General features: G+C 40.9%; 1 protein-coding gene across 6 annotated transcripts in view; it reads right to left on the reverse strand.

Moving 5' to 3' along the window:
- Positions 1–12,062, reverse strand: part of PTPRG (protein tyrosine phosphatase receptor type G) — a 675,839-nt gene that overhangs the window by 128,468 nt on the left and 535,309 nt on the right. For all 6 annotated transcript variants that reach the window (XM_023621202.2, XM_070238719.1, XM_023621201.2 and 3 more), the window contains exons 7-8: positions 10,450–10,607; positions 407–599 (exon numbers count right to left, since the gene is read on the reverse strand). In XM_023621202.2, coding sequence (XP_023476970.1) covers positions 407–599; positions 10,450–10,607 — 351 coding nt within the window. The remainder of the gene's footprint in view (positions 1–406; positions 600–10,449; positions 10,608–12,062) is intronic.

Genomic DNA, 12,062 nt, shown 5'->3' on the forward strand with positions numbered 1-12,062 from the left:
TTGGAGTGGAGAGCTGGAGATGGAGTCCTGCCTGGTGAGGTGGGTAGTAAGAAGGCTGTTGGGGGCAGGTCCAAACTCCTGATCTCATCAGGAAAACAGTTAACAAGTAAGACACCCAAAAGCTTTCTTTAGACATTAACTAGTGTTGACGTTACCAGGCAAAGATACAGAGAGAATGACTGATATATTACTAGCCAAAAGGGCAATTCTGAACATATCTATTTAACGGAGTTATTCCCACAACCGCTTCTATTTGTCACCCAGACAAGTCTCTTTTAGCAGAGAAACATATGCTCTTAACACCAAGCTCCAATTCTTGGCTGGCTTTGAACTCCTTTTAATTTAAAGTAATTTATGATAAGGAATCTTCCTCCAGGCAAGGGTACTTAACTTAATCCAAATATACCTTTAGAGGCTTCTGTCCCCAGTGGGTTTTCTAAGAAGTCTGTCATATCGTGGTTCCAGGCGTCATGGACGGCAGACTTGGACACCACCCTGTCATACAGAGCCTGCTGTGGTCGAAAGTTATTTCTCAGATACTCCACCGACTTGACGTGGTCTTGCTGCTCCGTAGTGAAGATGGAATAAAAAGCCTCAAGCTGAACAGAGAACCAGAGGAGGGAGAAAAAAAGAACATCGATTAGAAAAGCTATGTGATCCAAAGTGGGTGAGGGTGACAAGAACACAAAATGGTAGGAAGTGCCTGATGCCAAGTCTGACAAGCCCAGCAGGACACAGGCTGCCTGCTGGAATCACTGCCAACAGACTTATCTGGCTGTGGTTTCTGTCCCAATAACCAGGAAACACTTCATTTGAAGATGTACAGAACTCTTTTAGTTTGTGTCTCAGACAAGAGTCGCAGTCTTTCTGCAGTGTCCCATGTTCCGCCCCCCCCCAAGATCTTTCGTATTATGGGAAGGAACATAGACTTCGGTGAAACTGGTAGGTTCTGGAGTCAGACTGCTTAGGTGGGAATTGTAGCTCTATGGTTTAACCACTCTGTGACCCTGAGAAAGTTGCTTAACTTTTCTGAGCCTCAATTCTTCCTCAATAAAATGGTGATAATTGTAGCAGCATCTACCTGATAGGGTTGGCGTCAGCATTAAGTGAGATAATCCATGTACAATGCTTAAAACAGTTCCTGGCACATAAGAGCTCACTAAACATTAGTGATTCAGTGCTTACTAAGCATCTTCTTAAATACTCGCCATCCAAAGCTGCGAAGTCACGAAGTTGCTAACTGCACGACTCGCAAGTTAAACTGCCCAAGTTCAACATACACCAGATGGATAATCATGGTCACACTATTCAAGCTTTCTGTAACTCAAGGTTCCTCATCTGTACAACAGATATAACACTAGTACCTATCTTTGAAGGTTGTTGAAAGATTAAAATCTATGTAAATCACTTACCCCTATAAGCCCTCAAGATTAGTGGTTATCAATATTATGAAAAAACATTTCCCACATGACAGCTGATCAAACTCTTATGGAAAAGAATAGAAAAAAATTCCAGGATCATATTTCTATTATCACAAAGGATGTTTTTGGGGCCCTCAACCTTCTGCTCATTAAAAATGTCATTCTACTATACAAGAGGAATGAAGCAGGGACTGGATGGTAGAGATCTGTTCTCAGGGGACCACAAACTTACTCCTGTCACCAAAGAAATCGACCATAATCTAAATGCCCAGCCACCAAAAATACTAACTCCTTGAGGTGGGGGAAGAAAATAGAATGAAGAAGGGAAAAATTGAATAAACTCTTTCTGGCCCATCGGCTACTGGAATGCCAAACCAGAATGCTTTCTGCAGGAAAGAGTAACAAGGTGAATGGTGTTAGAAAGATGCTTCCCAAGCAGGCATTGAGTGGCTGCCTTAGGCTTTGGGGGACCAGAAGCCGGCTTACAGCAATGTATAAAATACATTAGAGAACTGTTACCTGGATTTCTGGATGGTCATCTTGAAGTCTGAAACTAACCCCAGTGCTTCTCACACAGCCTCAGAGAATGATGCAAAAAATCACCTGCTTCCAGTAGGAAACTCGATCTCTTTGCATGAGAAAGCAATGAATTGACATGGTGATTTTAGCTAAGAAAAATCATTTAAGTATACGGATTCACTTATCATTCCACCTCCCCTCCAAGTCTTCTGCAAACTTAAAGTGATAATAAACCATGAAAACTTTCCTGCTTTTTCATAAAAGTAATAGAACCAGGATGGTCTCTCAAACAGCCTAAAAGAAAAAGCAGCCCATGATTCCTGGGTTATTCCAATTCCCTACTAGTCATGTAACTTCCTTTCTCCTAACAACTCATATGGTCTCTATTTAGAATTTGCCTTTTTCCCATTCTTCCCTCTGATGTTCCTTCTTTATTTACAGGGAAGGGAGAAAGGAAATAAAAGCAAAAAAAAAAAAGAAAGAAAGAAAATGGGACTGCTGGTCAGATGTGACCCACTTGGTTGAAGATAATTGGAAGTATTGAAGAAAAAATCACCACAACCTAGCAATGTCTACTCACTTGATAGGAGTACCAAAATCAGAACTGAAATCATCCAAAAATGAAAGGTTTCAGATTTTCTTAGAGAAAATAACTTCTTAAAATTACATGATTGGAATTAACAAAGACCCTCTGGAGACGGTCTGAGGAAACACCAACCAAAATGATTAAAGTGATGGAGAATAATTCCTGTGTGGAAAGGTTAACGGAAGTGGAATTGTTTAGCCTGAAGAAAAGGCAAGTAAGGAGTAATTTGATTAAAAGTCCCTATATGTGGAAGATGCTGACCAGCTCTTCTCCACATCTAGAGAAGGTCAAATAAGAGGAAATTGGCTTAAATTGAAGCCTGAGAGACGTGAGTTGACTAGAGGGAGGAATTCCTTAACTTGCAGGGTGATTTTTTAAAATAATGGACTGCGCTGCCATACATAGCAAGTTAGACTGGAAATTTTCTGGAAGAGACAGCCCTGTCCTGAAATAGTTTAATCTCTGAGATGCCAGAAAAGGATGGCCTAAGAGACTGTCTCAGCGATATGACTCTAAGGTTTGTTTATTCTCTAGAATACCTGATTCTTTCACAGCTAGCGTTTAGGTCTCCTAAAAAGTTTATCTCTGATGCCTGAGGAAAGAATTAGTCATATAACCGTAAAAAGAGGCAGGTTCTGAATTTAACACAAAAATGCTTTTGCTTAAATTGCTCTTACAGCTTAATGACATGCTTCAGCTTAAAAGCTGGGCCACTTCCTTGTCATTAACTCAACTTGCCCAAAGATTTCCAAGGAAGGATGTGATGGTTCTGAGAGTGAACTGATGACCTGAATGATATTATATTGTCAACTGGATCATAGCTTTGCTTGATAGCCACACAAAAGAGGAAAAGGAGGACAAGCTTTTAGCAGACTCATCAAATATCCTTCAGTAGGTTGGCAGCGGTCGCTAAAACCCTGTCCTTCCTCTATGAATGAAAATTGCCAGTGACCTCTCTCGTTGGTAACTGGTATGCTTGACCACTGAATGGAAACTTCCACAATCCCTGGATTGGCAAAGGGAGTCTATGTATTTCACTTTGCCAGGTGAGCAGCGAGCATCTGGGCTAGAAATCTGATCCATCACTGCACAGCTGCTTCAGGTTGTCCCTTGATCTTTACCTTTGCCTTGTAACCAAAATCACTAAACGTGAAGCTGACCACTAGATGGATCTCCACTTTGTTTGGTTCCAACGGCTGCCATTTACAGTGACTACAATGAGAAGTTGCCTCCTAGAGTTGTGCAACATGGCAGCTCTGCATAATGCTGGACCCATAGGACAAACTTTACAAAGCTTAAGTGTAAGGTTGTATCTCTCTGGGCCCCTGACCAGTCCACATGTTTGGTGCTTAGTGTCCGACTCTTCTAGATCTGCCACACAGTGATCCCTTTAAAATGTACATGAAATCATGTCACACCTCTGTTCAGTAGCTTTCAGCAGCCTCCCATTCTCAGTGTGGGGCCCTAATGAACTGGCCTGTGCCTTGTTCTCCAACCTCAAAGCTCTTACTCTCACTACCTGGGTTCAAAATCTTGTTTTTAAACCCTACTTGATCAATGTGTGACCTTGGTCAAAGCAATGTTTCTAAGCTTCAGTTTCCTTACTTGTACAAGGGAGATAACAGTGTTACCTACCTCGTGTGGTTTTTGTTCCTATTAAATGAAGTACTACGAAATGAGATAAAGCATTTGGAATAATTCCTGGTACACAGTAGGCGCTCAATAAGTATTATTATCACCTCTATTACTACTATTATTATTATTTTATGAGGAATGTGGTAACTATGATTGTGCTGTAATCTTCTAACCAGTGTAAGATGCTCTATCAGCTTCTCCCTCCTTATAACGTATATTTATCAAACCCATTATGTGACAGGTACTTTGTTATGCACTTTACAAACATTACTTTGGTTTCCAACATTTTTAGTCTAAAATAATGACTTTAAACTAACATGATTAATAACACTATTATTATATCATTAACACTAGCAGCTAATATTTACTGAGTGTTTATTACATGCAAGGCATTGTGCTAAGAGTGTCATGTGCTTTCTCTCACTTAATATTCACAAAAATCCCAAAACAAAAGATGGGATTATCATATTATTATTATTATTATTAATGAGGAGGAAACTGGCCATATAGACATTAAGTAACTTGCTCAAGATCACACGGGAACCAAGGGGTGAAGTGAGGATTAGAAAGCTAGGTCTGTGTGATTCTGTTTTTCATGCTCTCAGCCACCTCATGCCACACACATAAACAGGGCTTCAGCATTATTCACCGAAAGAGTAACACTGCAGTGGAAAAATTGAATGTGACAATGGTAAAAGTCCCTAAAATTCCTTTTAGCTGAACCCAAAAGGCCCTTCCATGCAGGACACCCACCATTGGCAACATAAAACTATCAGCACTCTGCAAAGAAACACAGAAAGAATCGGGAACTGTTAACAAGGTGGCAGGTGCAAGGAGAAAATGCTTCCGCCTCACAAAGCCTGCCCTTTTATTCAACTTAGTCTTTTCCAGAGGCAGGTAATAAACAACTTGGATTTATCTTTACTTTAATATAACTAATGAAGTCTTTATCATTTAGTAAAAATAAATGAAAGCTTTTATTTCCATAATATTAAATTGACTTTTTAACTTTTGAAGTGAACATGTAAAACCTTTCTTTCTTTTATCCCTGCTTGGGGAGTTGTAATTGCATTTTAACTGGTGCTGTTTCAAGAACAATTTTAACCTTGAATTGCAAATGTGTTGGCTGGAAGTATATATAAATCATTTCAACTTGGTTTTTATTATAAAAATATTACAGAGACTAATTAGTTTTTAATCTGTCGGTTTGAATCAAAGGAAAGTTGAAATCTATTCACGCCGTTCATGTGCGGCAAGAACTGTCGTCCACAAGACGTGGGGGGGACTGTCATGGCTGAAAGGGGGAAATGAGAGAAAGTCAAAAGTAACATAATTATGAACCATTAAAAGGCTGATGTGCACAATATTTTATAGGATGGGTATATAACGGCAATTAAACAAAGCCAGAGTCCATTATAAGCAAAATAATAAACTCCAGGGTAAGCATTAGGAACTGAAATGTCACGCTGAAGGTCACAGAAACTCTTCAGCTTTACCATACATGCAAGGGTGACAGAGCAGGCCCTGTGTTGTTGCCTCATTACTAAAAAGAAAATAATGATGGGATATTAAATTCCCACTAGCCTGGAGCATCAGAAATTTTACTTATGGAACTATGGCTGCAAAAATAGAACCCGTGAATAGCTAGCAACTACGGGGCCATGTCCCTCTGTTGCTACAGACAGTTATGCATGAAGGCGATTATAGAAAGGCCTTCTACAGAATCAAAAGGATTTAACTATAATTAACAAAGAAAGCTATCAGTTGTGGTAATAACAACACCTTCACCCCACCATTTAAAAAACTTCTTTATTCACATGCACTGCACATTATGTAGTGTTGAAATGGAAACTTTCTGAATTATGTGATTCATTAATTCTTGTGGCAAGGACATAAACATGAGAGCAGCAATAGCCAGTAGCCATATGTGGCTATTCCACTAGAAATGTGGCTAGTCGTACACACAGAAATGATAATATTGTGGGTATAATGGGTCAAATAAAATATTTTATTAAAATTAATTTCACTTGTTTCTCTTTACAATTTTAAATGTGGCTCCTAGAAAATTTAAAATGATGTATGTGGCTTGTGTTTTATTTCTACTGGAGGGTGCTGCCCTAGAGGCTTGGTGATCATTTAATAATAGCAACAAAAAACTCACCTAATATCTCCTGAGCACTTCCTGCAGTGCCAGGCACTGGTCTAGGCATTCTACACACATTCCATCATTTAATCTTTGTAATGGCTCCATGAGGTGGGTATTATTATCATGTCTATTTTAAAGATGAAAACCAAGGTACTGAGTAGCAGAGTAGTTGAGTAATTTGGCTGAAGAATGGAGCCAGGAATGGAACCCAGGCAGTTTGGCTCCAAATGGAACATAGCCTTAATTCAAAAGAGCTGCTCCATTCTTTATGACAGAGATAACGTTGGTTAAAAAAAAAGTCATGCAAATAATCCTTTCCTATCCACTCCAGCTCACTGTTAGAAAAAAAAAAAAAAAAATCAAACATCCAAAAGCAAACAAACTAGACATGTTCAGACTTATTTATTGCCTTTTTGATAGAACCCCAAGAAGCACTTAAATAAAATTCATGCTAGGGAAAATTATGGGCAGTGTCATATTTTAAACTACAGGAGGCAAATAGTCCTGGAAAGGGAAGGTTGGGATAGTCTCCAATGGCCAAAGCACCATCATTTGAGTGCCATTGTTCTGGAATAAAACACACCCTAGTGTACTAGACTCAAAATGATCATGTTGTTCGACTGATCATGAACACAACGCAGGCACCCATCTTAATGTGTTAGTCCTGCTCCTTTAACCTCCTAACACCAGCACTAAGAGTGCCGTCATTTTGTTTGGGTGACAAAGTCATGGCATGATTTCTGCCTGATGTTTACAACAGATTATTTTGTGGAGCCATATAAGCCATGCTGACTGCTGGCCAACCAACGCAATGTGTGATTCCATTAGGAACACCGTATTTAGAGGCAGATTATCACACAAGCCAGAGTCAGAGTTCACGGGCTGGTTGGAATGTCCAAGTAGACTCACCAAAGAGAACAAAAGAGAAAAAATAAGTAGTTGCTCATATTTACTCTGGAAGGCTTCAAAGAAATCCACATCACATAAGTCACCAGCTTTTGCTAACCACTATATTTTCTGGTGAACATGCTCTCATTTTCACTGCTTCCAGGCACCTGGCCTGGGTAAGAGAGAAGAGACAGGAGACAGAGCCTTTGGAGAAAGAGAAAGATGAAGGACTGAGAATGTTTTCTTTCTGATAGAAGCAGACATGGAATTCTGTCTACTTGGCTTTTCAGAATTGGCTGTTTGGCTTTCTGAGACGAACATTCTGTGCTAACTTCAGAAAGAATGTTGGCAGGGTCAGAGTGGGAAGGTTTGAAGCGATAATACTTGGATGGCAACTGCCTTCCTTTCCCAAGGGCTGACACAGCTGTGACCTCGACACAGCTCGCAGGCAAGGATCCAGTTTGGCCACATGAAAATGAGCTGTTTTCCTCCCCTGGGAGAGGGACAGAGATACACGAAGCCATGTCTGATAAAAGCAAAGTATTATCTAAAGCTGATTTATAGTAAAGAAACTGGGAAGCCAACATGATTAATTTATTTCTTCACTATTTCCTTGAAATCATAATACCTACAGAGAAGTCATATATTGGAAGTCTCAGAGAAAAACTCTTCCCTGATTTCTTCTCTCTGAGTGTATGGGTAGCAGCAAGTGGAAGAGTAAATACATGTTAACAGAAGCACTTTCTAAGAGGCTCAGTTACCATATGTCAAAATGCTTCTAATTGGCAAACATTTGATAAGACATCCTAGCCTAAAACTCTGCCTTTTATTTGGATGGACTAAATCTGAAACTGCAATAAAACCCAGTAGGTGTTGATGGTCCTTATTTCTCTCCTACTAAACAATTACCACTCTCGGCCTCTCCCCTTCACAGGGCATCCTACAAAAAAAGGGGCCAAATTTGTATTTCTTAACCTCATTATCTCAAGCCATTATATCTTTGAAAACAAAAGCTTTTATCTTAATTGACAGAAAGCATCCCTTTTCAAAACCCCCTTTCCCCAACCCTGAGGATATAAATATTTGGACTCTAATTTTATTTTATTTTAATAAAACAATGCTGGCTTCACCAATAGGAAAAAAACTCGTTTCATATTTCATTATCTCCTTAAGGCTGGCAGATTCTGTTCAGCACCCAAATTGCTTGTCCTCCTTTCTTCATCAGAGCAGAATTAAAAGGAAAAAAAAAAATGTCTCAAAGCAAAATGTCTGCCAATAGCAGTGAGGCTAAGTAAGTCTCTTTAGCCTGGCCCCACACCACCTAACTTTGTGAGTGAGACAAAGTTTCTCTCCTGCGTGTGGCTCCTTCTAAACAACCTGCTCCCTTTAGCCCCACAGGGGCAGCACTGGATGGCTTAGAATACTACCTGGCATCTCCGCTGATGTATTTGAGGATGGACACATGACCCATGGCCAGTCAATTCACTGGTTGGCCAACTTCCATTCAGATCTATCTTCTCAAATACTTGACACAGGACCTAGACTATTGTCAGCTGGTAGCTGGCCCTTGAGTTGAAAGGTCAACTGGTACAAGAATAACCATACCGGGCCATGCAACCAGAAGAAAACAAACTAGAAGAGAGAAGAGACCAGAATTTTGCAGAAATACAGAATCACAAAGATGTGGCAGAAACTCCAAGATTTAAGAGGCCCCATGGCCCCTGAGAGACAGAGTAAAGCATGTGTCTCACTTCCTGATTACAGTTCTGGTCATGACGGCTTCGTCTCAGAATGCCTCAACTATTGTTTCTTTAAAACACTCCTACTACTTGAGCTACTCTAAGTAGGTTTCAGTTTCTTACATCTGACACAGACCTGACCAGGACACCATGCAACCCTATTTCCTGCAATCCCTACTCTGTATTCTCTGCCCTTATTAGGAAAATCTTTGGCCCATTCCCCATGCCAGCCAGCTTCATAGTTCATAATCTTCTTGCCTGTGTCTTTGGATATATTACTGATTATCACATAATTCCGAAATTTCCCCCTTCCCTCTACAACATCAATACCCCTAGCTGTCAAGCTCTGGAGAGGCATTTCTATTGAATAGCCCTGATAAGAAACTTCCATTTTTAGACAGTCCTGGTTAATGTTTCAAATCCACTTTCCTACAAATCCCACCCATTCTTCCTGGCTCTATTTTCTGGAATAATGAAGAAAAAAATCTACTCTTCTTCTACCCCAGTACATGCTGCATTTTGGACGACCAACACATCCCCTCTAAGAATTTTCCCTTCCATCTATTAATCCTCATGAGTGATTTCAGGCCCCTCACACCCATGGTGGCTCCTCTTCCTCTGACAATGCCACCAACCCCATCTCCATTTCACCAATTCCTACCCACACTTAAGCGCTCAGCCCAAATCCACCTTCCTATGAACTCTGCCCAGGCCACACTCAGAGAGAAGCAGTCCAGTGTAGTGGGCAGCAACATGGGCTTTGGAATCAGGAAAACGCAGCTTGGTTTCTGGCTTCCATATTCATGAACCATGAATCCTCGGGTGTGTTATGCAATCTCTCAATACCACAATGTCTTGATGTGTACCATCTTAATGCAACACCCATCTCTCAAGGTTGTTTTGCAACTGAGTAAGCTGACCAAATGTAAAGTGCTTAGCATACAAAAAGAGCTCAATCAATGGTATTTTTTCCTTCTTTTCTTCGTGTGTACAAATCTCTCTCTTTTCTGACCTTTGGGCAGGTTTAGTGGTTCAGAGCATGATCTTTTGGATCAGACACTATGGCTTGGTAACCAGTTGTACGAGGTTGGGCAAGTCACTTCACTTCTGTGTCTCTCTCCTATTAAAATGGGGGTACAGATAGTACCTATCTCATAAGACTGTTGTTCATGAGGATTAAATGGGTTAACACATATAAACAGCTAAGAAGAGTTTCTGGCACAAGACATCATCATCATCAAGGATAGTTATTATCTGCTCAAGACTGAATACTTACGTAATACTTGATCTCATGCTTGCAACCCTCCTCAGCTTGTTAATTTGCGGCTGAGAAAACATGTTTTATATTTTACAATTCTCAGGTTCAAAAACATGTTTGTTAGGAAGAATGAAGGAATCAAGGAGGAGCAGACGATCAAAAAAAAATCCTTACTGATGTATGCTAGCAATGTTAAATAGTTAAGCCAACACAAAACAAGTAAACACAGAAGCCCCATTTGGGGGCTGGATATCTACCTGATGGTAAGAGATGGGGACAGGCTTCCGGAAGACTATCCACTCCACAATTTCGCTACATGGTGGGGTGGTCAAAGAACCTGTGTACCGGTAATAGCTGCCCAGGGATGAAGGCAGGAGATCCCGGAGGACGAAAGGATCCAGAAAGGTCTCCTTCTCTGTTTGGGAGAAGAGGGAAAACAGAAGCACAGTGATAAGTCGTACCACCCTGCAGACACACAGTCCAAATCCCAGGCATGCTGGTGCCATATCACAAGCCTTATGTTTGTTTACATCCTGAGAAGCACTAGCATTTGGCAGTGGGAGAGCCACAGAAAACACAGCAGTGTTTCCCAAGGTGTGTTGGGAGGCAGCGTACTGCACTGTATTTCATGAAAAACGGGTTCCGTGATGAACAACATTGGACAACACTGCAGTCTCCCCCTCGTCCCCCGTGAAACAGACAAAACACTAGCACAGGAAAGTCTCTGAGAAGACCTGCAGAAAAGAAACGGGCTTGATTTTGTTTAAGCCACCCCTACCCAATCTTGTTTCACCATAGAACTCTTCTCCATCTACTACATATAAACTAATAATCAGTGGAACAAACTTTGGGAATCTGTGTGTAAAGACAACTATAAGCCAATGGCAGAGTGCAATTCCAAAGTTGGTTACATCTCATGATGGTTTCACCCAAGGCCTATCCAAATCAAAGTGAAACCTAACCAAGGCAAAACCCTGAACTTATAAAATGATGGCCCTGAAAACAGGCTTCCTTTTATAAAAGTGGAGGAGTCTCTCCTTAAGTAGAAGAAATGACATTTAAGCTGAGACCCAACAATGATACCTCACAGTAACTGCATGAGGAAAACAAGGTACGGAAGAGGTGGTTTGCCTGCCCGAGGTCACACAGCTCCTAAGTTGCAAAGGTGGGATATGAACCCAGACACCTTGACACCAGAGCTTGTGTGGTTCAGACTCAGCTGAAGAAGGAGGTGAAGTTAACTGGGTGAACTGAAGGGCGAGGGCAAAAGAGGAGAAGAAGAGCATTTTAGGGCTTGGGGACACATGTGCAAGGGTCCTGAGGCAGGAAAGAATAGTACAACAGAGATTAGGGCTGTATTCTAATTCTCCCAATCAGGCTCAGTAGATCATCCAGCATCTTTCACGAATCAGAGATGGTTCTAGTCTCTACCTGAGTCTCCAAAGGTCTAGCCCTGAATTTAAGTCCGGGATTCCCTTCTCATCCCTTTTAGGGATGTAACAAGGATATTACAGTCCTGCTAATGGCTTGCCTTAGCTTCTGGATGCTCTACACCACGGGCCCCAGGACATTCCTGGGGGGCCTAAGGGCTCCAGGTTACTTCATGGACACATCTATGCCTACAGGAATATTCTTCCCAAGCCTCATACCTCCTTCATCCTCTTCTTTCATGCAGAACAACCAGTGCAAGTATTTGGGTAAATGTGTATCTTTAGACTCAAGAGGTCTATGTAACTGAGGGATAATGGAAAAACCCCAAGAGAAATCAACTATATTAGAATAATTAAAATGGCAATTTCCATTTGGTAGAGATTAGTTGACCAAACTGAACATTTATTTAGCTTTTACTATATGCCAGGCACTATTCTGA

Source organism: Equus caballus, chromosome 16, assembly GCF_041296265.1.
Source record: "Equus caballus isolate H_3958 breed thoroughbred chromosome 16, TB-T2T, whole genome shotgun sequence".
Classification (NCBI taxonomy): Eukaryota; Metazoa; Chordata; class Mammalia; order Perissodactyla; family Equidae; genus Equus; species Equus caballus.